Raw genomic sequence first — 19,909 nt, 5'->3', positions numbered from 1 at the left:
AAGAAACTTGTATTATCAGTCCTGCTTAGCTATATGCACTCAATAATCATTCTTTCATGGGTATTTTTCAGAGTACCACCTCCACAGAGACGGTTGCTTTATATCTGGTGGTTTATTTTCAAATAATATATGCCTGCATAATTTGCTGGGAGAAAGATTGCCGAGGTGTCTTTCTGTCAGCTGTTTTTCCCCCAGAGGGTGGTTGGCACTGAACAGGCTCTCCAGGGCAATGGTCACAGCCCCAAGGCTGCCAGAGCTCCAGGAGTGTTTGGGCAATGCCCTCAGGCACGTGATGGGATTCTTGGGGTGTCCTGTGCAAGATCGGTAGTTGGACTTGATGATCCTGATGGGTCCCTTCCATCTCAGGATATTTTATGATTCTGTGAATTTGCAGCAGCAAGGCCAGATTAGACCTTAATCAAAACCTTAATTAAACCATCAGTGCTTGATGATCCATAAACCTGACTTCTCCTGGGCTGATGAGCTGGATGACTCTGGGAAATAAACCATTTCCCCCTGCTCTGCCCTCTTTGCTTCTCTGCAGCATCACCAGAACAGCCTCTCCCAAAAATGCGCTTCTTGTAACACCTTCTGTCTCACTGCAGGATGCTGGATCTGGGAACTTAGGAAGAGACAAAGTAAATTGGGTTGGTAGGAAAGGACTAAAATGTTGAAATAGCTCTGAGTGACAAATGGAGAGCTGGGTGAATGCTGATGCCAGGGAAAGTCAAATTGGTGCTGCTGGCCAGGCTTCAGGGATGGTGCATTTTGTACAGTACAGAAATGTGTATCTCTGGAAGTAGTAGCCTGCTCTAGTAGATAAACACAGATAGGGAGTCAGGGGACCTACAGTTTTCACTTCTCTGGCACTGTCTTCTATCATTTGCCTTCCTTATTAAGAAAGCAAGCTTAGGGCAGAAAATTGTCCTACTTCATGTTGGTGGAGTGTAATGGGGTCCTGACCTCAGTGGGGGCTCTGGGTGCCACTGAAATACACACACTAATAACAGTGCTGACCTGTTCTGTATCCTGTTATTCCAGTATCCAGCTTCTGTTAGAAGGAACAGTTTATTCCAGGAGATGTGGTGGAAGTAACGACTAGAAAATATGGTTATCGTTTATTTTCCTTATTTTAATGTCGGCAGTATATAAACATTGTTTTTCATAAAGAAGAGGGTGGCCCCTCAAGTACAGCAGTGCAGAGCTTTCCAAAGTGTATTTAAAAGATATTTGTATGAAATGGCCATCTGGGCAGTTTTTATGGGCTGCTGTGCTCAGAGGATTTCAGATCCTGCATCTCTACAAAGGAGAGAAAGAAAAGTGAATTCTGAAGCAACATTTCTGTCAGGGGCAGCAGAAGTCATCTTCTGCAAGGACAGGAACAGCTCACAGGTGTCCTCCTACCAGGATAGAAATGTTCTTACCTACAGCTGGTGGTGGGAGTACGAGCAGCCAGGGGAGGCTGAGGCATCTGCAAGGAAAATATCCCAGAATGGCAGGAAAACGATGGACTTTTGCAGTAGTTTCATTGCAAGGCTTTGAGGATCCCAGACCCAACAATTTGCTGACACTGTCATATCTTCGATTCCTGGGCACTATTAGCTGAGACAACTTACAAATGGTTGGACTAGTAGCCTAAAGGAATTGTTGGCCTTTGCCAAGACAGATAGAAGGAGTTGCACAGAAGATTCGAGTGAATCAGTCACCGCAGTGTGGAGGTGTCAGGACGGATAATGAGCCTTTATCCTCCTTCCAGGACTGCAGGAGCCTACAATGGGATGAGAAATACCAGATAAAAATACACATTGCCTGTAGTAACAAGCAACAGCCTGGCAAAATCAAACCAATCAAGTGGGTTAGAGGATGGAGTTGACAGCACAACCTTGTTTTTTATTTAACGTGGCTCACACTTCATGAGGGTATTCAGATGCTACAAAAATGAGGGGAGTCTGACTGCTCTTTGTGGTAGAAAACCATTCTCCAACACCTGTTATTTAGGGTCATAGGAGTAACTGCAACTCAAGTGAAGGACAATTTGGAGTAGTTCTGACTTTCACTTCAAATGAATAGAGGTTTAGCCATTTTCAGGGAGAAATTGTACCTTTATCGTTGACTTTGTTGTGTGATGGTGTCAGGATTGCCTGTCTGATGGTATATAGTTCACCTCTTGGATAGGTTTGCTCCAGGACTGTAAGAGATGTTGTCAAATAAAGATGGTAATATGCAACTGATAGGTTATTTTTTTTCCTGCTCAGGAGTCCCATTAGGGCATTTCAGACGTGTGAGCACAGAAGTTATCAGTGAACTCTTAACTCAGTGGGCAAATGGGTGAAGGCAGCAGAGCAGTAGAGTTGTCAGGGACAAAAAGCTGAAAATTATTTGTGTGTTTCCAAGAGCAAGCATTTTTTTGCTTGGTAAATATTGGGGTTTGCTCTGGCAGAACAGATTACCAGCTTAGCTGTAGGAGAAAGGGAATCATTCTTCTACTGCTGCATGTGGTGAGTTTTCTTAATTTTGCATTTCTGCTGTCAGTGTGCTCCTCAAGATACTATGGGAGGAGAATATAACAGTTTGTTGAAGATAAGATCCTCATCCCTGGAAGTTCATCAGCTAAGGCCCTATTCAGAACATACCAGAAAGCCCTATATTGGTATTTTATGGTTCTGTATCATATTCTATATCTGTATCATCTGTATCATATCATAGAATCATAGAATGGTTTGGGGTGGGAGGGACCTTAAAGATCATCTCACTCCAACCCCCCTGATTGGATCATGGTGACCACTGGGATTCATCCTTGCAAATAAAGATCTTTTAAAGCCTGTGCTGTTTAATGTGTGCCAAACAGGCAATAGAATAACCCAGTGAGGCTTTGTGCTGTCTCACCAACCCATGAGTTTGGTTGAATATCATCTCCCCCAACAACTTCAGGAACAGAAGGGATTCAGATTTTCCTGAAGGTCAACAACACAGAATTATTAAAAGAGCAAAACATTATGGTCTTCTGATGTCAGCCCTCTGCTTTCACCTTTGATGCCCTTTCCCTACAGCATTTAAGCTGTAGAGGCAGACTTGGCTGACTCCCCCAGCAAAGGTGAAGCCCAAGATAAGAGTGTGATCTCCTGTGACATGAATTCATTTAACTTCCTTCCCTGCAATGGTGATATTTTTAGGAGTAGTTAAGTATATCAGGAATATAATGAAGATAGGCTTATTTAGTCTTTAGAGTAGCCATGACTCAAATCTTGTGGGGCTTTCTAAATCAAGCTCGGTGGCTTAAGCTATATCTGGAAAAATTCTGTTGCAGAAAGTAGTGAAATCAGCAGGGTCAAGGTGTATAATGAGCACTGTGGAGGCAGCAACAGGAGAGAGGGCAACGTTCTGGAAGGTGCTCTTAGTGCAGGGAGAAAAGACTCTCAAAATCAGATCACAATGAGGCAGGAAAAGTGGAAATGCTGTGCAAATAATGTTCCTAAATACATTTTATTTTTAGGTGTGTAGGCTTCACTCTTTAAGAAACCCCAAAAAATTAAAATAGAAATTATGTTGTCTCGCCTGGGCTGCAGGAGAAGTCACACCTGGGGATGATGTGTGAGGGTGGGCAGGCCCTGGCACAGGTTGCCCTGAGAAGCTGTGACTGCCCCATCCCTGAAAACGTCCAAGGCCAGGTTGGATGGAGCTCTGAACAACCTGGGATAGGGGAAGGTGTCCCTGCTCATGGCAGGGGCGTTGGAATGAGATGATCTTGAGGGTCCCTTCCAACCCAAGCCATTCTAGGATTCTGTGTTTATTCTAGGGTTATGTGGAGGGTGCTCTGTGTGTTGGGATTTATGCTTGTTCCATGTAGAATTGTAACTTTATGTTCACCAAAAAATGGGCCTCCAGTACAGGGAGATATAGAGATGTGTGCTGATTTTAGAGGGGAAAAAAGTGTCTGCAGGTATTGTTATTGTATATTACTGCAAACTTTTGCATTCATTATTTTGATGAGTAAGGATTGCACCTCCACTTAAGATACTTGAGACTAAAATTACAGCTGCTACTCTCTTGTTTCTGGGTGTATGCTGAGTGCTTCAGAAGAGTAAATTCCCCATTACAGTATCATATAGTAAAATATTAGAATCATTTGCATTACACTGGGATTTTACACCCGATTACTGCTCTGAATTATCTGTCATTAGCCCTCATTAAAGGCAGATTTGATTAGATGGACAATTGCCTATTGCAATTTGATTGCAAATACGTTGTTAGGCTTTCAAATGAATATTTAAAGAGGATCATTGCACAATTTCCCTACAAACTATTTTTTTTTTTATCTTCTCCTTCCTCTCCCTCCATCTTTTAAGGAGCTTCCACCCAGAATTCCAATGCAGTGGAACCAGAAAAACAAGTTGACAGCACAGTAAAAATGGCTGGAGTTATAGCTGGTCTCCTGATGTTTGTGATTATCCTCTTGGGAGCAATGCTTACCATCAAGAGAAGGTAAGTTTCTGCTTTGCTTCCATCTTGGACCTTTTGGCTACAGTGTTGTTGTTTCAAATAGAAGAGTAAATAAAGGGAGATCAGACATTCCTTTTGTGTTACAGAAGGCAGCAGTTAATAATTATTTATGCAACATTAACACTTAGGAGGTTAAACCCCAACCAGTTTTCCAACACTTGGTTCTCCTGATGTTTTGGCTGTCATGACTTTTACAACATAAGTTATCTCACAGGTAACAGAGACAAACCCAGAACTAAAAATATTCAGAATGCATAATGAGTTCTAGGAGTTGGAGACTGAGGACCCACTTGCTCTATAGAGAAGTTCCCAAGCTCGTGCTGACCTGAGCTGGCCCCTGAGACAGTGCACGTTTTCCTGGGGAACTGGCCTGCTCCTTGAAGCAGCAATATTTGGTGAATTTGGGTGTGGTGCCCCATGGACAGAACTGTGCCATAGGCTCTATAAATTTAGTCACCTTTCTTCAATATTAAAAGAAAGGAGGTGAGTGGGTGTATTAGAAATCTAAATTCTCTGGTTTTGATTTCTAGAGCTGAAAAATCACATTTTCCTGTGTTGTTTCCAGCCCCCAGTGCAAGCAGGCAAATCCCTGCAGTGTGTATCTCTCTTTGCCAGTTTGCTGTCCTTTGCAAGGTTACCCCCTGGAATCCACACTAACAAATAACTGGCTCACTGACTTTAAAATCTTTTCCCATTTAGAAGCTCTAGGAGTGCAGGAGGAGGTTTTAGAGGCTGTATCACACCTCCAGCCCCACTCCCAGACCTGCTGAGCCCACAGGTTCTGGGGGTCCCCTGGACGGGCACCAGCAGTCACGTCCAATTGAGGCTTGCAACTGCATCTGGACAAGTGTTCCCTGAAGATGAACTTAAGCCTGTCAGGCTCATTTAATTTGTAAACTAATGTGGATTGGGACCAACTTTTATAAAAGGAGAAGCTGATTTGGATCACAAATTGATTGGAACTTTTGGAGGTGCAGAGCTGGAAGTTTGTGCTCTTCTGAGAGAAGAGTTTAACAACAAAGTTCTCTTTTTATTTTGCAAACAGAAGCACTGGGAGCTTAAGCTCTTGCATTCCACTTTTGCATTAACCTCACTTCTGAAAGAGTTCCCTTCTCAGTGCACTAAGACCAATTCCTTGCTGTACAAGCTGTGTAGTCTTACAAGGCAACAATGCAGAAAAATAATTTAATTAGGTAAACTTGGGATGTTGTCTTCAAACGGAGCTGGAAAATATCACAGTGACATTTGTCCACGATCCAGGGCATTGCAGTTCATTGGGAACAGGCACAGTGGTGGATTTCCTCAGTGCAGCATTTTGTCAACCACTGCAAACAATAATGAAGAGAGAGGAATTAGACAGGACAGAAGCACTAAGAAAAGGAAGACATTGGTTTGAGATGAGCATTGGGATTGTCAGAAGCTTCATTTTGTTCTTGTGAGATACCAAATCAGCAGCACACTGGTTTGAACCTTTCAGCTGCCAGGCATGAGCAAGTCCAATTGCTCATAGTTTCAGCTGACCGTATTGCAAAAATTCCTGCAACTCACAAATTCCTGGGGGCTGACAAAGTTTTATAGGGTTTAGTCAGATATGTGAAGTTAATTAAACCAGTCAGAAATGTTTATGCAGTGGAAAACTTGGGTTTGACTTCATGTTTATTATCTAAAAGTTTCAGTTGAAACCTGGGATCACTTGAAGTCTACTACAGATTCTGTATGAGTATGTGTAAAACTTGTGTGTGTGTATATATATGGTTTAAATATGACTGTCTTACAGTATCTAAAATCAAAATCAATTACAAAATCTGTTTTCTTGGTTTTGGGAACCCAGTAGCTCCGTGAGTTACATCACAGTATCACCATCATATGTGTATGACACACAAATTGCTGCCACACAAGGCAAAACAATTCCAGTTCTCTAAGGAGCTTGTTTCTTTGTCCTTAATATTAGTTAAGTTTATTTGTGTAACAGAGAATACAGGATTGGTTAGTAAAAACAAACTGAAAGAAGGCATTTGTAAACTTCTTCTCAGGAGAAAATACCCTTTGACTTTGCCCCCCCAAAAGGATGTGATTTTGGTCAGTTGTGATTTCATCTGGACAGTTTTAATTCCGGTGTAATCGTGACTTGCATTTCCCTGGAGTGAAGACTGTGACACTTCTCAGGCTTGTGTGTTTGAGCAGACAAAGCCTCCACTGACCCCTTAAATATAAGGCTGAATAAATAGGATCAGACAGCCTGTCATGGGTGCATTGTAAATAAGTTCTTTAAACTGCTGTCGGTAGCAAAAAAGGGGATTTGGGGCTATGTAGGGTCTAGGATTATTTCCTTCTATGAAAATTCAGCTCCTTATTTTGGATTAGGATTTAGGTTGTTACCTTAAACTAATTAAATAAACCCCCAAAGTCTCTTGGGCACAACATACCCAAGCTGTAGGATAGAATCAGCAAAAGGGGTATTTGCACATTTGTTGCCCCATGTCCCTCCTGTGTCAATATTTAAGGTGGGACACAGACAGGGGGTTTGGGGTTGTTTTCATACATTCTAGGACCAGGTCATGTTTTTACTGAACCATAACTCAGACCAGTTTTCCCAGTAAGCTTTCAAATATTCCTTAGGAAGTCCTTATTTTAGGCTGCACATTTCAGGAGAATTTGAGCCAAAATGGACCGTCCAGTTCCTAAACATAACTCTCCTTTTGTTTGCCTTTATTTTCTATCCTTATGGAGCAAACCTTTCTGAGCTTTCCTCTGCAGCCTGGAGGGATGTGCAGCTTTTAATGAGAGCTGAGGGTCTGGTGTGATCACAGATGTCTCCTGGCTGAGACAGGAGAGCAGCAGAAAGAACAGCGAGATGCTGAAGGGAACAATTGCAGTGGGTAGCGCTGTGTGAAACCTGGCCTGGCCTCTCGGGGAGGGGGTTGCTTTAATGGAATGATTTTAGGGGTGTAGAATGTTCAGCTTTGTAGGTTCTCATTTTACAAATTCTGGTTTGGAGGTTATTGAGAACTTGGAATTTCACAGTGAAGCTCACTGGCAGTCACTGCACCTTTCTGGTGCATTCTATGGCGCGTGGGATTTCTGGGTGTCACGAGATAATAGAACTATGTTAAAATACCTTCAGGTGTACCTTGGAATCCATTCCATTCCAATAGCTTGGAATATAACAGGAGTCAGGTTTATAGCAAGGGCCACCTCCAGGGAAACCAAGTCATTTCAGTTCAATCCTCATGAACTGTCCTCTGCCCTGGGTGTGCACGGCAAAGAGGGTGACCGTGGACAGAGTGACTGTGCTGAGTCTGGTTCCCACACGTGCTGATGGAGTTTGTGTTCAGAGCAACCATGAACACTTGAACCCTGCAACTGTATTTCTAAGCAGTTCCTAGAATTTGAAGTTGTGCAGTAGATTGAAGTTTGTGTTTTGCTGTTTCTCCCCCGTCTTGACCATTGCTGCCGCTTTTGAGACTCCTTGTGCCTGGCGGTAGATCTGTAACACCCTGGGCTGTGAACCAGCTTTTCAGAGGAGCCCTTTTCCAGTTATGAAAGGGAAAACATCAACTCTTAAGTTCTAACTGACTGCCAGGGCTCGGTTTGTGGCGCTGCTCAAGCACATATCAAAATGTTCTGGAGAGAATTGTTGAAAAACTCTGGTAGAGAATGCTTAATCACAGTGACGCAGAAAGCTCATGCATACCCCCAGTGCTCAGCTCTAAATATGGAGTGATGCTTGAATTGGTAATGAACTATTTGCATTTCAGAGTTTGATGAAGCGTGATTTATCATTAGACAATTTGCTCATTGTCTAAATATTCCGAAATTGTGGTGTTCTCACATTGCCGCTTCCCTATTTATTGTTATTTATATTAATAGCTCTGACATCTTTCTTTCTATTTCAAAAATGTCAAAGCACTTAACAGGCAAAAGTAAGTCTCATTATCCCTGTTACTGCCGTGGCAAAGTGAGGGAAGAAAGAGGTGAGGGGATTTATACGTGGTGACACAAGTCAGTAGCAGAAGTGAAACACAACCTGTCTCCAGTTCAGTGTTTATTACTCACCACCCTCTACAGCTCCTGAAAAAAAGTGTAGGCAAATGGTAGCTCATTAAAAAGAAAACAACACAAATACTTCTGTATATTGAAAAAAAATGCTAGATTTCTTATAAATCTAATCATGTGCTTTTCTTTTTTTTCTCCTTTTGGATATTTTGTTCATCTGATTGGCCGTCGATATTTAGAAGAAATGCCTATTCCTACTCCTATTACTTGTAAGTACTTGGCTGGGGATGATGTTTCTCGAGCATACTCACCCTGTGGTAGTTCTGTGCTTTGTGGTTATTCTTTTCTTTTACCAGTTTGTTTTTACCATTCCATTTATCCTTGTCTTTCCAGCAGCTTGTGTTTAATTTTCTCGGTTGCACACTGTTATGTTCTCCCTGTTCTCCCATTGCACCTGTAATTGTGCCTGCAAACACATGAATGTCCACACATATGTCAGTTATGGATTATAGCTCTTCAGATTGAATATTCTTCTTTAGGTTGGATATTAGGAACAATTTGTTCACCAGAAGGGCTGTCCAGCCCTGGCACAGGCTACCCAGGGCAGTGGTGGAGTCACTGTCCTGGGGACATTTAAAAGACATGTAGATGTGGCACTTGGGGACATGGTTCAGTGATGGACCCACCACTGCTGGGTTAACAGCTGGACTCAATGATCTTTGAGGTCTTTTCCAACATAAATGATTCCATGATTCTATAAATGCTCATGGACAGATACAGAGTGTCCCAAGTGCACCTTCTTTATATTCCATTGTACATAGCCAGATTTCAGGGGAATTCACACCTGAAAGATGATGTTGGGAAGCCATGGATATCAGCTTTTGAAAAATTCTAGGATTTCTGAGAACTACAGCCTGACATGATCTCAGCAAGCATCCCTGTTCCTGGAGTTGCCAGGTTCCCAGGGTTGGTGTAGATGGCTGGATTATGAAGTGGTTCAAATCTTCAGATCTAAATCACCTGTCCAGTCCTGACGACAGTGCTGCATAATTAAGGCAGTTGTTAAGGCACATGAAAATGCTTCACACATCGATATTTCCAGAGCCATCTGTTGTCTAAAGACTGAGGGGCTGGAAAGTAATCAGGGCCAAGCTGTTTCTGCTGGGATAATAGTTGTCTGAGGATCAGGAGGAGGAGAGGATTAGATCAATGATCTGAGGAAAGAGTCCTGGAGAACTGAGCTGGATGCTTTGCTGCCCTCAGAGGGTTGGGAGGGATGGACAGGCAGCTGTTGCTGCTGAGAGGAACAGCTCTGCCCACTCCATCTCTCAGAAGCAGCAGCCGTATCGCTGACATCCTCCTTTTCCCGGGAGCAGCAACCTGCCAGACTTGTCAGGGCTCTGAAATCCACCAAGTTGTCAAAAGGGCTCTGTCTGCCCTGCCAGTTCCTCCTGCTCTGCTGCTCCAGCAACCCCATCCTTTGCCTGTTCCTACAGTTACTCTTTTTCTTGGTCTGGGGACACACCTGGAGGGGGTTGGGAAGGTGAGTATGTTAATGAGCTGCCACTGGAGTTCTTCTCCACTTGAGTTACTTCACCTCCAAAGAACAGGGACAGGGGCTAAGTCTGAGGATCCCTACGCACCACGGTCAAAGGGATCTTACTTTTCAATGCCCTATCAGAAAATTATTGAAAGAGGCACCTTCCCCACTGTCTGGAGCATGTGAGGAGCCTCAGGACACCAACAAGAGCCTTGACTTTGCCCAGTGATGTCACTGTAAATGCAGAGTAACTCCATTTCCTCTGGGCCTCACTCTGCTTCTCTAAGAATGGAATTTGACCTTAACTAGACAGGTTAAAGAGAAGTTTTACTAACTAGGGGATGCTTTTAACACACAGGTGCTGCTAGCTGCTTGAATTTCCTGGCACAACCTCTTCCCTTCTGCACACTTCTCATATTTTAATGCTCTGGTTTCTTACAACCAGTAGCACCATTGCCTGAAAAATTCAGTCCCAGGTTTTCCATTACAATTTTGTCCTCTTCCAGCAGACACCATGTGGTCAGAACGTTCCCTGCTTTGCTGTATTTTGAGATTTATGTATTTAAAAAGATGAATCAACTTCTGAGCCCTGTGTGACCCATTTTACAGCGGCACCACATTGTTTTAAGCAGTCAGCTGAGGATTGCTCTGCTGGAGCAACCACAGGGATCCGTGAGGGGTCTGTTTGCTCTCTTGTAATGGCTTCTGGGGATCAATTTGCTAGAACTTTTTTCCTCAGGGAACAGTACAGTGACTCAGGAAAAGCAAGGAGAGAAACCTCTGGAGATCACCCAAGCCTGAGGTTGCAGTGAGCTTCAGCAGAGGTTTAATGAGGCAGATGTCCACCATGCACCAGGTCACAATAGAGAAAAGCCAGAGGTGTCATCAGGCAAGCTTAGTGTTCATAGCAGCCAGTGGAGATTGGAACTCAGGATGCAGAAACCAAGGAGCTCCACCTCCCTGGGACTGCCCCTGACATTTTTTGCAGAGAGCTTCTTCTTAGTTCTGTCCTTCTGACCCACCAAGCAAGAGCTCTGCTGTCTGGAGCTTCATGATAGCAGAGGTGGCACGTCAGTAACCATCACACAACAAACATTTCCATCACCAGGCTGGGTGTGTCAGCATTTGGTTTCACGTTGACATTTTCCCCTTTCCCTGCTCTGGCAAAACCAAGCTTTGTTGTATTTTTTTTTCTTCCTGAGCAACAGTCAAGGCACAAGGAATATTCCAGTAGGGAGGGAAGAAATCAGGAGAACCCATGAAGGAGTAAACAGTGGAGTTTTATTGAGTTTCAAGTTTCACATGAAATAGGGTGGTTCATTGTGGTTGCAGACAAAAATCTGAAGCTGCTAAGGACTGTGTAATTCTTAGCAAAGCTGATAGAAATTGCTACAGCCTCCCATAAGCAGAGGTTTGATTCAAGTTTATTTGAAATGTTGTGAAAATAAGAGCAGCAATATGTATATATATATATATTTTAAATAGAATTGGTTTCCATGCTATGACTTTGTATGAATGTTTTAGTTCTGAGGCAAAATGCAGTTGAATGAGTTACCAGCACTGAAAAGCAGGTTCTCAAATAGATCTGCTGGCAGACCTTTAAATGTGACCATATGGACTACCTCACTTTATTTTTGGTTTCAGTTTCTGGACTTCAAAGTTGTGTTTCTTAGAGCAATTCTTGTCTACTTTCAGATAATTCCTCTCAACCCTTTGTCATCTGCTATACTGGCATTTTTTCTTGTTAGGAACCAAAATCATCTTGTTAAGAAGGTCAAAATCCGCAACCTTAACTCTTCTAAACAGTTCTTAGTGATAATTCTGTTAAAGTCACAGGGAGTTCTAAGTAACTGGTTTTTACAGAGACAGGCAATAGCACTGTGGTAATTGGAGTTCTGCCTTAGTCAGTCTTGTGTTCTGCTGCAATCCAGGGCTTAAAATCTGATTCTGTAAGATGGTTGAGCACCTTCAGCTCTGGTGAAACCAGTCAAAAATACTCATTTATAAGAGCAGCTCTTTTAGTTATTTTTGGTATACATAGTTATGGGATTTTTGTATAGCAACACTTGATTGAAAGCCTCCTACAACATGTAGGAAAGGGTGAAAGAGAAGGACATAAACCCATCCACGTCTGAAAGCTTTTGGTTTGTTTTTTTTTCCTGGCTGAAGCTGTAAAACACAGACAGCAATGCATCCATTTTACAGGAGGGTTTGCATTTAGTGACAGACACCTCGTTTGCAACAGGATTTTCAGCTGCAGCAACTCATATCATGATTTTATTGTTTCCTCACCAGCAAAAGGAATGGAAATGTTTTCTGTGTGTGGGTTGTTTGTTTTGCTTTGTTTCTTTCTCCTGGGCTGGGTAATGGCTGCAGAATGAAATTTAATCAGGAGTGATATCAGACCAGGGAAGTGTTTCTGGAAATACAGAGATTCATGTACGTGTTACAAGCACTCAGTTTAATGTTACTTTTAAGAGAAGGGCACTCAGTGGTCAAGATGTTGTTTTCCTTTTCTTCTGAACTGGCCAGAACTCCGTGAACATTATGACAACATAGGAAGCCCCTTCAATTGGTATGCAGTTTCATACCAATTTTAATTGTTGGGTGATTTCAGCTGGGAGAAATTGTCAAAGGTTATTAAGCTAAATTTATACTTGCCTTTTTTTTTTTTTTTTAATAACAGAGTTTGTGCTGAGTTTATTTCCACTGTCTGTGGGGCATTTGAAAAGAAAAAAAAAAATCTCGTTATTTTATTTATAGGCATACCTCTGTGTAGCCACATTAATACAGAAATATCTCCATTTATTTCCATGGATAGTGGGATCTGCCTGCACAGGTCAGCTTGCTAAATCAGGATTTGGGAAGAAACATTTTTGTAAGATGCTTTTCTCATTAGATGCTGGAAAAACAGAGTTGTTAATCAGTGGCTATGCCAGTCTAATGAAGGCAAATTAAAAAAAAAAATAATGAAAATGCAGAAAGTAGGTGAGATTTTATTTAGGACGTGTCTGTGTGGTGATTGCAAGCCTAAACTTTGCAGGGGGCAGGGTTTGTGGCTGTCAGTACCAGCACAGGCTTATATATATTGGATGGCTCTGACTTGTGTCAAGTTTCTAGGGCTGTAGGTAAATGTCCCCACAAAAAGTGATTAATCAGGTGAAGCTTGGGTCATATTTCTCAAGACCCTCTGTTTGTATGCACTCAGTACAAAATACAGCATATATTGACTTGTCTCTGCATTACTTCACTTTCTCCTGTCAGTTGATGTTTGCTCTGTCAGCAACAATGGTCCTTGCTCTTCACTCCACCCGTGTTCCTGCCATAACCTTCCTTATGGAATGCTCCTCAGCCCTGCTGAGGTTGCAGGCAGTGCAGGGGGAGCAGGTGATGAGGTGCAGATTTAAGGAGGACCATCAGAGCACGGAGGAGATTCCCCAGGCCCTGGTGTGACAGAAGGCTCTGTCTGAACTCTCATTCCACTGGCTCTGTTTACAGATCTTTAGTGACCAAGATCTCACAGCCTGTCTGCCCTGTCAGCTTGAGAGACAGGCAGCTTTTCCTGCGTGGAGCTGTCCCCAAGTTTCAAATGAACTGCCCTTTCCAGAGCTGAGCTCTATTACTTATTCCCTCGCCCCTGCAGGCGGTGAGAGCAGCTCCCCTGTGGTGTCCTTTCACATGTTTGAAGACCTCTCAACCCTATCTGATTTCCTCTTCTCTAGATTAAGGATCCATATTTCCTTTGGCCTTTGCTCGTAGATCATGTTTTCCAGCTTTACCTTTCCTGTCCTCCTTTGTGAGTGTCCCTTTGGCACAAGCCTTACTTGCAGGGCAGTGTTGCAGCAGAGCCCTCTCTGATCCTCCCTCACAGCAAAAGGATCACCCAGGCCTTGCACATTGTAGTGCCTTGTATAATCCCTCCCTTATTTTTCACACCAGCATGAAACTGTTCTTCCAAATTGAATTTGTGATCTACTGCAGGTTTAGGGGGTGGAGATCCCGTTCAATAGATCTTTTGTGTTTAACCAGTGCTCCCTGGTATTTGTGTGGCTCATCACAGCCTGCCCTAAATTGCTGCAGATTTCAACATAAACAACGTGTGTGCTCCGAGCAGTTTACTATGCACAGTTCTGCAAAAGGAATTTGATTTTGTGGCTTTTTGAAACTGCTTGTTGAAAGCGAGGGCAATGTGCAATTCATGTCTGTGGGAGGAAATTTCACGTTTAACTTACGTGATCTATACCTAATGTCTAAATTACCTGTGCATGCAAATCTACATTATAGTGTATATAATCCATCCCTGGGAAACATCTAAAATTAAATCTGTCAACGTAAACGTATGAGAGTTCTGGAGGAGTGGCAGTTACAGCTTTAACATTCATGTAGAATTGATAGAAAAAGTTAAAGAAGAGTTTGAAGCTGGTTTTAAAAAATAATCCCTGACGCTTATCCAAACCTCTGCAAAACAAGAATCTGATCCTGCAGATACTTCCAACAGAAAATATTGCTTGAGCTCTCTGATTAATGCCAATGGCATTAAATGGTTTGTGCTCAATACCAAGTTTGCATTCCTTGAGTGTTTAAGTGGAACTCTGGCAGTTTTAATGTAGTGCTTCAGATTTTATGTCTAGTCTCTGATAGGAGTAGAAGTTTCAAAAAATAACTGAATCAAATCTGCATCTTTTTTTTTTTTTTTTCCAAAACCCACGCTAAGCTGAGGTTCACTACCGATGGTTTTATCCTTGCTTTAGTGGGGTCACCACCAACTAACTGCCTGATTATACAGCTGATTCCATTTTTTTTTTACTCAACTTCAAGCATCTTTCTGTCTCATCCCTCCCATGTGTGTGCAGTGCTTCTAAACATCATCTCTTCATCTGCAAGCCCTGCAAAGGGCAACCTGCTGAACTCCATCCACGGACTCCTGTTTTCTTCTCCACACATTCCCCTTACCCTTAAATGTAACCCAGACATCAGTATCACCTGTTTGCCGTGCTGACATTTCAGTCTCTTCGCCCTGTGTTGATTGTGGCTCTCTTCTTTCCAATACCTGCCTGGGCCTTTATTTCCTCCCCTTGCCAGCTGCATAATGCATGAGTGGGGAAGTGTCTGCTCGGTCCTGGTGTCAGGCTGTGCTGGGGACACTCTGGGCACCCGTGATTGACACTAATGCTCCTGTAGCAGCTTCGTCGGGGCGTTGCAGGGCTGTGTTCAGGGGAGGCCGGTCAGTGGGGAGAGCAGGAGCCCTGTCACTGATGTGGCTTGTCGGTGATTCACAGAGATCTCTATTTTTGGAAACAGCACTTCTAAGATGAGCGCTTTTCCAATTCCTAAGGCATTTTTGACACGCTGGGAAATAAACCTCTACCTAGCTGCGGGTTTAAGTCACATCCCTAACATTCTGGAAAGTGCTAGTCATTTGATTTTCTAATCCTTTCTATGAATTATAATGATGGCAAGGACCAAATAGGCTTAGTCCTGTGCTGCCACTCTATCCAGACACGGAACGGCGGCAGAAAAGGCACGTTCGGAAACCGAGAGCCCCTTGATGTGTCTGGCAAGCTTAGCTCTGAAATCCTCAAAAGAGAGATCTGTCTTCCTTTTTTCCCTCTAAATTTAGATGGAGAAGTTTTACATTCTTGGAACAGAGAGGGAGAAAGGTGGAAACTGATAAAGCAAACTGTAGCGTTTTCAGGCACAGAACCGTTTTGTGTTCTCTGGTCGCCCTGTGAGCTCCTGCACAGGGGCGACCGGTTTGTGTGTGCAAGTTAGGTTGGGACCTTTAAACTCATGTCACCTTTTCTTTTTAGGCATTCAAGCCAATGTTTTAGGGGCCTCTCTGTCTTCTACAGGACCAGGTAGAACTCCTTTGCATAGGGCTGTTGTAAGCAGGCCTTTGGGGACTAATGGGCTTGGGTTTGGGGTTATTTTTTTCCTGACTAGGACATGCAGAAATGTTGTTGCTCAAAGAGAAAACAAGTTTGCCAATTCCAGCTCTTTGTAGCCTGTTGGCATTTCTGGAAAAAAAAAAAAAAACAAACCAGGCCGTGGGGACTTACAGATAATAATTGCCACAAATAATTGCATTTGGATTTAAAAAGGAAGTCGCCCTTTTTGACTCACCATTTTTAAACATCAGTAGTGGTTGTCTGTAGGGGCTCACCCCAGCAGTCCAGAGTGCTTGTTATTAAGGACTTTTGCATTTTGGATTAGTGTTTCCCACTGAGAGATTTTAATTCCTGTTGCCAAAAGAATTCACACAGGCATGTGCTATTAGCAAATCTGAAGGATTATGGAACCACATGGCAGAGTTAATACACTTCAAGACTATTGTAGTTACCACAGGTACCACAGCACAAAAAAATAGGGGCTCCCATGGCTGCAGCTCTGTGCTAACGTTGCCCAGCGCTGGAAGCAAAGCTTTTAACATCATTAAACAGCAACTTTTTGCTTCATCACTCGAGGACTGTTCCCCTTTGTATCTTTAGCTGCAGAAGTGGGTGCACCATGGGGGTGTGGGGAGATCTAAACATGCCTCCTGTGGTTACTGACCCATTTTGAACAGCTCTGGGCTTGGATTGGAACCACTGATTGTAAAAGGCTGAACCCCAGCTGGAGGAGCAGATCAAACAGATGTATTTGTTCTAAAGTTTGCAGCAAACATTTGAGTTTTCTCCATAGATCTGCGCTCTCCTGATCTGGATTATCCACTTGCTTTTAAAAAGTCGTTTTCCCCCCAGACATAGGCAAAGGTTTCAGATGTCTTTGACCCTTCATTGCAAACGAGTGTAACTGGCCAAGCTGCCCATCTCCTGAAGGCTGGGGCTCAGCTGTGTGCTTGAACTTGCTTGGAAATGCCACTCTGACGTATTCTGTGGATAAATAAAGCCTGTTAGACTATGCTGCAAGGAGTATCTTTTTTAAGAATCTAATTAAGTTTAAAAGACAGGTAGCACTTACCGTAAGCCTGTAGTTTTAGAGAAGAAAAACCTCTTTGCACAATGATTTAGTCATTAGGATTTTTTTTTTTCTTCTCTGAGTCGGAGGAAAGAGAGAAATCTAAAGCTCCTTCTTACAGTAATCTGTTTTTCTCCCTTTTATTTTGTTTTATTTTCTTATCTAGGGAAGTCGTGTAAGCAAAGCTCTTTGCTGGCACCAGGGATTTGTGTGATATTTTTTCAAGGTGTGGATTGCAGAATGTCACACATTCATTTTTAAAGGGTTTTGCTCTCTGATACAAATGAAGCACAGGGCAGTCAAATGTCAGTGGAAGCTTAACAGCTCACTTTTCCTACTTCTCTCCGTTTTCTTATTATTAGCTGTGTTTGCAAAAGAGGAGCCTCTTATGTTCTCAGCTCTGTTAGTGTTTTCAGAGCAGGCGGCGTTTCTGCTTTGGCCAAAGTTTTTGCTGTCTCCTCAAAAATAAGAAAATACCTTTTTTCCGGGAGCGCAGGCATACGTGAGCATTTCTAAAACAGCTTCAGCCTTTAATTTGCCCCACCCCTCACTGGCTGTGGATCCTCAGTGCAGTTTGGGCATGTATCAGAATTTCGGAGGCCACTGCCCTCATTGCTGTGATGGGGACAGGACAAAACTCTGCTCCAGCTCTCAGGTCGCACAGAAAACAGGTCCCCTGGAGCACTCCAAGAAACCCTCTGGTGCAGACACCCCATGAGATGGACGCAGATGTCCCATCACCTCCGAGTGAGTGGTGCTGATCACTGCCCCCATCCCGAGCCCTCTGCCCTTCCTGGAGTGGTTTTCACCCCCTCCAGGGGCTGCACCTCTGCCGCCCTCTCCAAGGATGAGGTAGCACTCCCACTGCTGGGGTGATGCAGGTTTGTGCAACACAGGTGACTGGGAGGGCCAGCTGAGCTCAAAGACTGGCAGCACGATGCTTGTTGTGCTCCACAACAGTTACGTTAAGAAGTTGTGGGGTCTCCTCTCGTGCGGTTTGTCAAACGCCCTGCATGTCTGACTGAGTGGGGTAACTGTGGTTTGTTCGGAATATTTTGTCGTTGCTTCGTTTTTAACGAGGGAAAACTGACCTTGGTTTCTCCCCTCTCCAAACTACCCCAAAGGAAGCTGGCCAAGAAGCAGAAGGAGACTCAGACCAGCACACAGAGGGAGATGGGTCCCGTGGCTACTTCTGACAAGACCTCCACCAAACTCAGTGCTGTGCACAATGAAGAAGCTTTTTCTTCCAGCTGCCAAGATGTTAATGGATTCAGTAAGTTTAACTTGCTTGCAATGGATATGACCCCCTTGGAGAGCTCTGGGTTCTTAAAAGGACCTATTCCTTTGGGCACAGCATTGAGGAGTTAGGAATGGCAGTGATAGAGGTCGTTGCAAAAGCTCCATAGAAATCTGGAATGTCTCTGACACTGCCCCTGTTTTAACTGTTAGACAGGTGGAGAACATTCCTGCTGGCTCTAAATCTACTGAGAATAATTTATAGTCTGTTCTAATAACTCCATCAGACAGTCAAAGAGGCACATGTTTATTTGTTCCTTAGATATATCTTTTCCTTTGTGAGTAGGAGAGTCAAATCAAATCACTTAGCTGACTTGTAGGATGAAATAACATTTTCTGTATGAAATTGTTATGAAACAAGGCATGGTCTCCTGGCTAGAGAACTGGAATGGAAAGACAGCATTTCCTTTTTTGTCTGTGTCCTCGCTTTATTCTTCACACGGGTTCAGTAAAGCTGATCTTAGTTAACACTTGTAAACCACTCAGACCTCTGTAGCTCAAAGAGTTTTGTGGGTAAAGCAGCACAAAGTCATCCTTTAGCCTCTCTAGATCCAGGCTGAGTGCATGGTGGATTGCATGGTGGATTTGTAAACTTTTTTCATATTAAATAAATATGAACTTAGACACTCTGGGCATGTCACTCCTTCTTTTGACACTGAGCCTGCTAGTTTGGACAGGGAACAGCTCTGAAACTCAAGTGTGTACTAAAACTCTTTATTAGCATCTTCAGTGAACTGTTTTTTTCCCCTAATTACTAACATGGATGTGGTTGTGTTACAAAATGTGTTTCATCACTGACACCAATTCCTTTTAATCTCAGATTGAGTGGGACAGGCTGAGTGAATTCTTCCTTTCCCTCTATCCGTAGGTCATGTCAAATTCCATCTGCATGTGTTGCTGCTGCCACTCTGGGTAACACACCCTGAGATGGATAAATAGGTGTTTGGGACCCTTTTCTCTGATATTAAATTGGCTTCAGTCAAGATCTAATTTTCTCAGGCTCTGAGAACAGCCAAGGCAGCTTAGCTGAAATGTCTGGGGAGAATGAAGTGTTCAACACTTCCTTCGGAATCTGGATTTTCAAAAGTTTGGGCATTCTTTTTCCAGCCAGAGACAGGCTTGAAATGTGACCTCATTTCTCTCCCTTGGTATTTTGATAGACTAATTAAAACAGCTGAGTCATTTACTTGAAATGGTAGCTATACAATATATGCTGTATCAAACTTTGTGAGAAAGCATCCCTCCAGGTTTTCTCTTTTTTAAATCAGTTAGACCTTTGCTTGTCTGACATCACTGCAGAGTTTACCAGTCTCCCCCTATAACACAGCCTGAGTCAATCATGGGCTGACTCTTTTTGGATTTTTCCCTCTTTATGTCCATGAGAAAGAATTATTCATAAACCTTCATGATTTCTCTGAATTTTTGACTGTCAAGTCCAGGATGCTGAGGTGTTGGAGGTAAGTTCTGTGCAGTAGTGTGCACATGCTGATACAGGAATTTTATGGGTAAAAACCTTCCTTAAAAGAAGAAAAATAAAATTACATAATAAAGTTTAATACTTGAGGGTTTCTATACAGGCCTACTTTGGAATAACATAATAAGATTAATTCTTAACCTTCC

At 43.0% G+C, this 19,909-nt stretch overlaps 1 protein-coding gene across 13 annotated transcripts in view; it reads left to right on the top strand.

Moving 5' to 3' along the window:
* Window positions 1-19,909, top strand: part of PTPRT (protein tyrosine phosphatase, receptor type T) — a 436,407-nt gene that overhangs the window by 366,227 nt on the left and 50,271 nt on the right. For 5 of the 13 annotated variants that reach the window (XM_027883316.1, XM_027883321.1, XM_027883318.1 and 2 more), the window contains 4 exons: window positions 4,347-4,482; window positions 8,700-8,765; window positions 15,847-15,894; window positions 18,118-18,266. In XM_027883316.1, the coding sequence (XP_027739117.1) occupies window positions 4,347-4,482; window positions 8,700-8,765; window positions 15,847-15,894; window positions 18,118-18,266 (399 nt within the window). The remainder of the gene's footprint in view (window positions 1-4,346; window positions 4,483-8,699; window positions 8,766-15,846; window positions 15,895-18,117; window positions 18,267-19,909) is intronic. The other 8 variants (XM_027883323.1, XM_027883322.1, XM_027883319.1 and 5 more) reach the window with 5 other exon arrangements.

The sequence above is a fragment of the Empidonax traillii genome, unplaced genomic scaffold (genome assembly GCF_003031625.1).
Source record: "Empidonax traillii isolate 1590-97213 ecotype Southwest subspecies unplaced genomic scaffold, ASM303162v1 scaffold124:size1682992, whole genome shotgun sequence".
Taxonomy (NCBI): Eukaryota; Metazoa; Chordata; class Aves; order Passeriformes; family Tyrannidae; genus Empidonax; species Empidonax traillii.
Note: the sequence above shows the minus strand (reverse complement) of the source record. Positions and strands in the feature narration are given on the sequence as shown.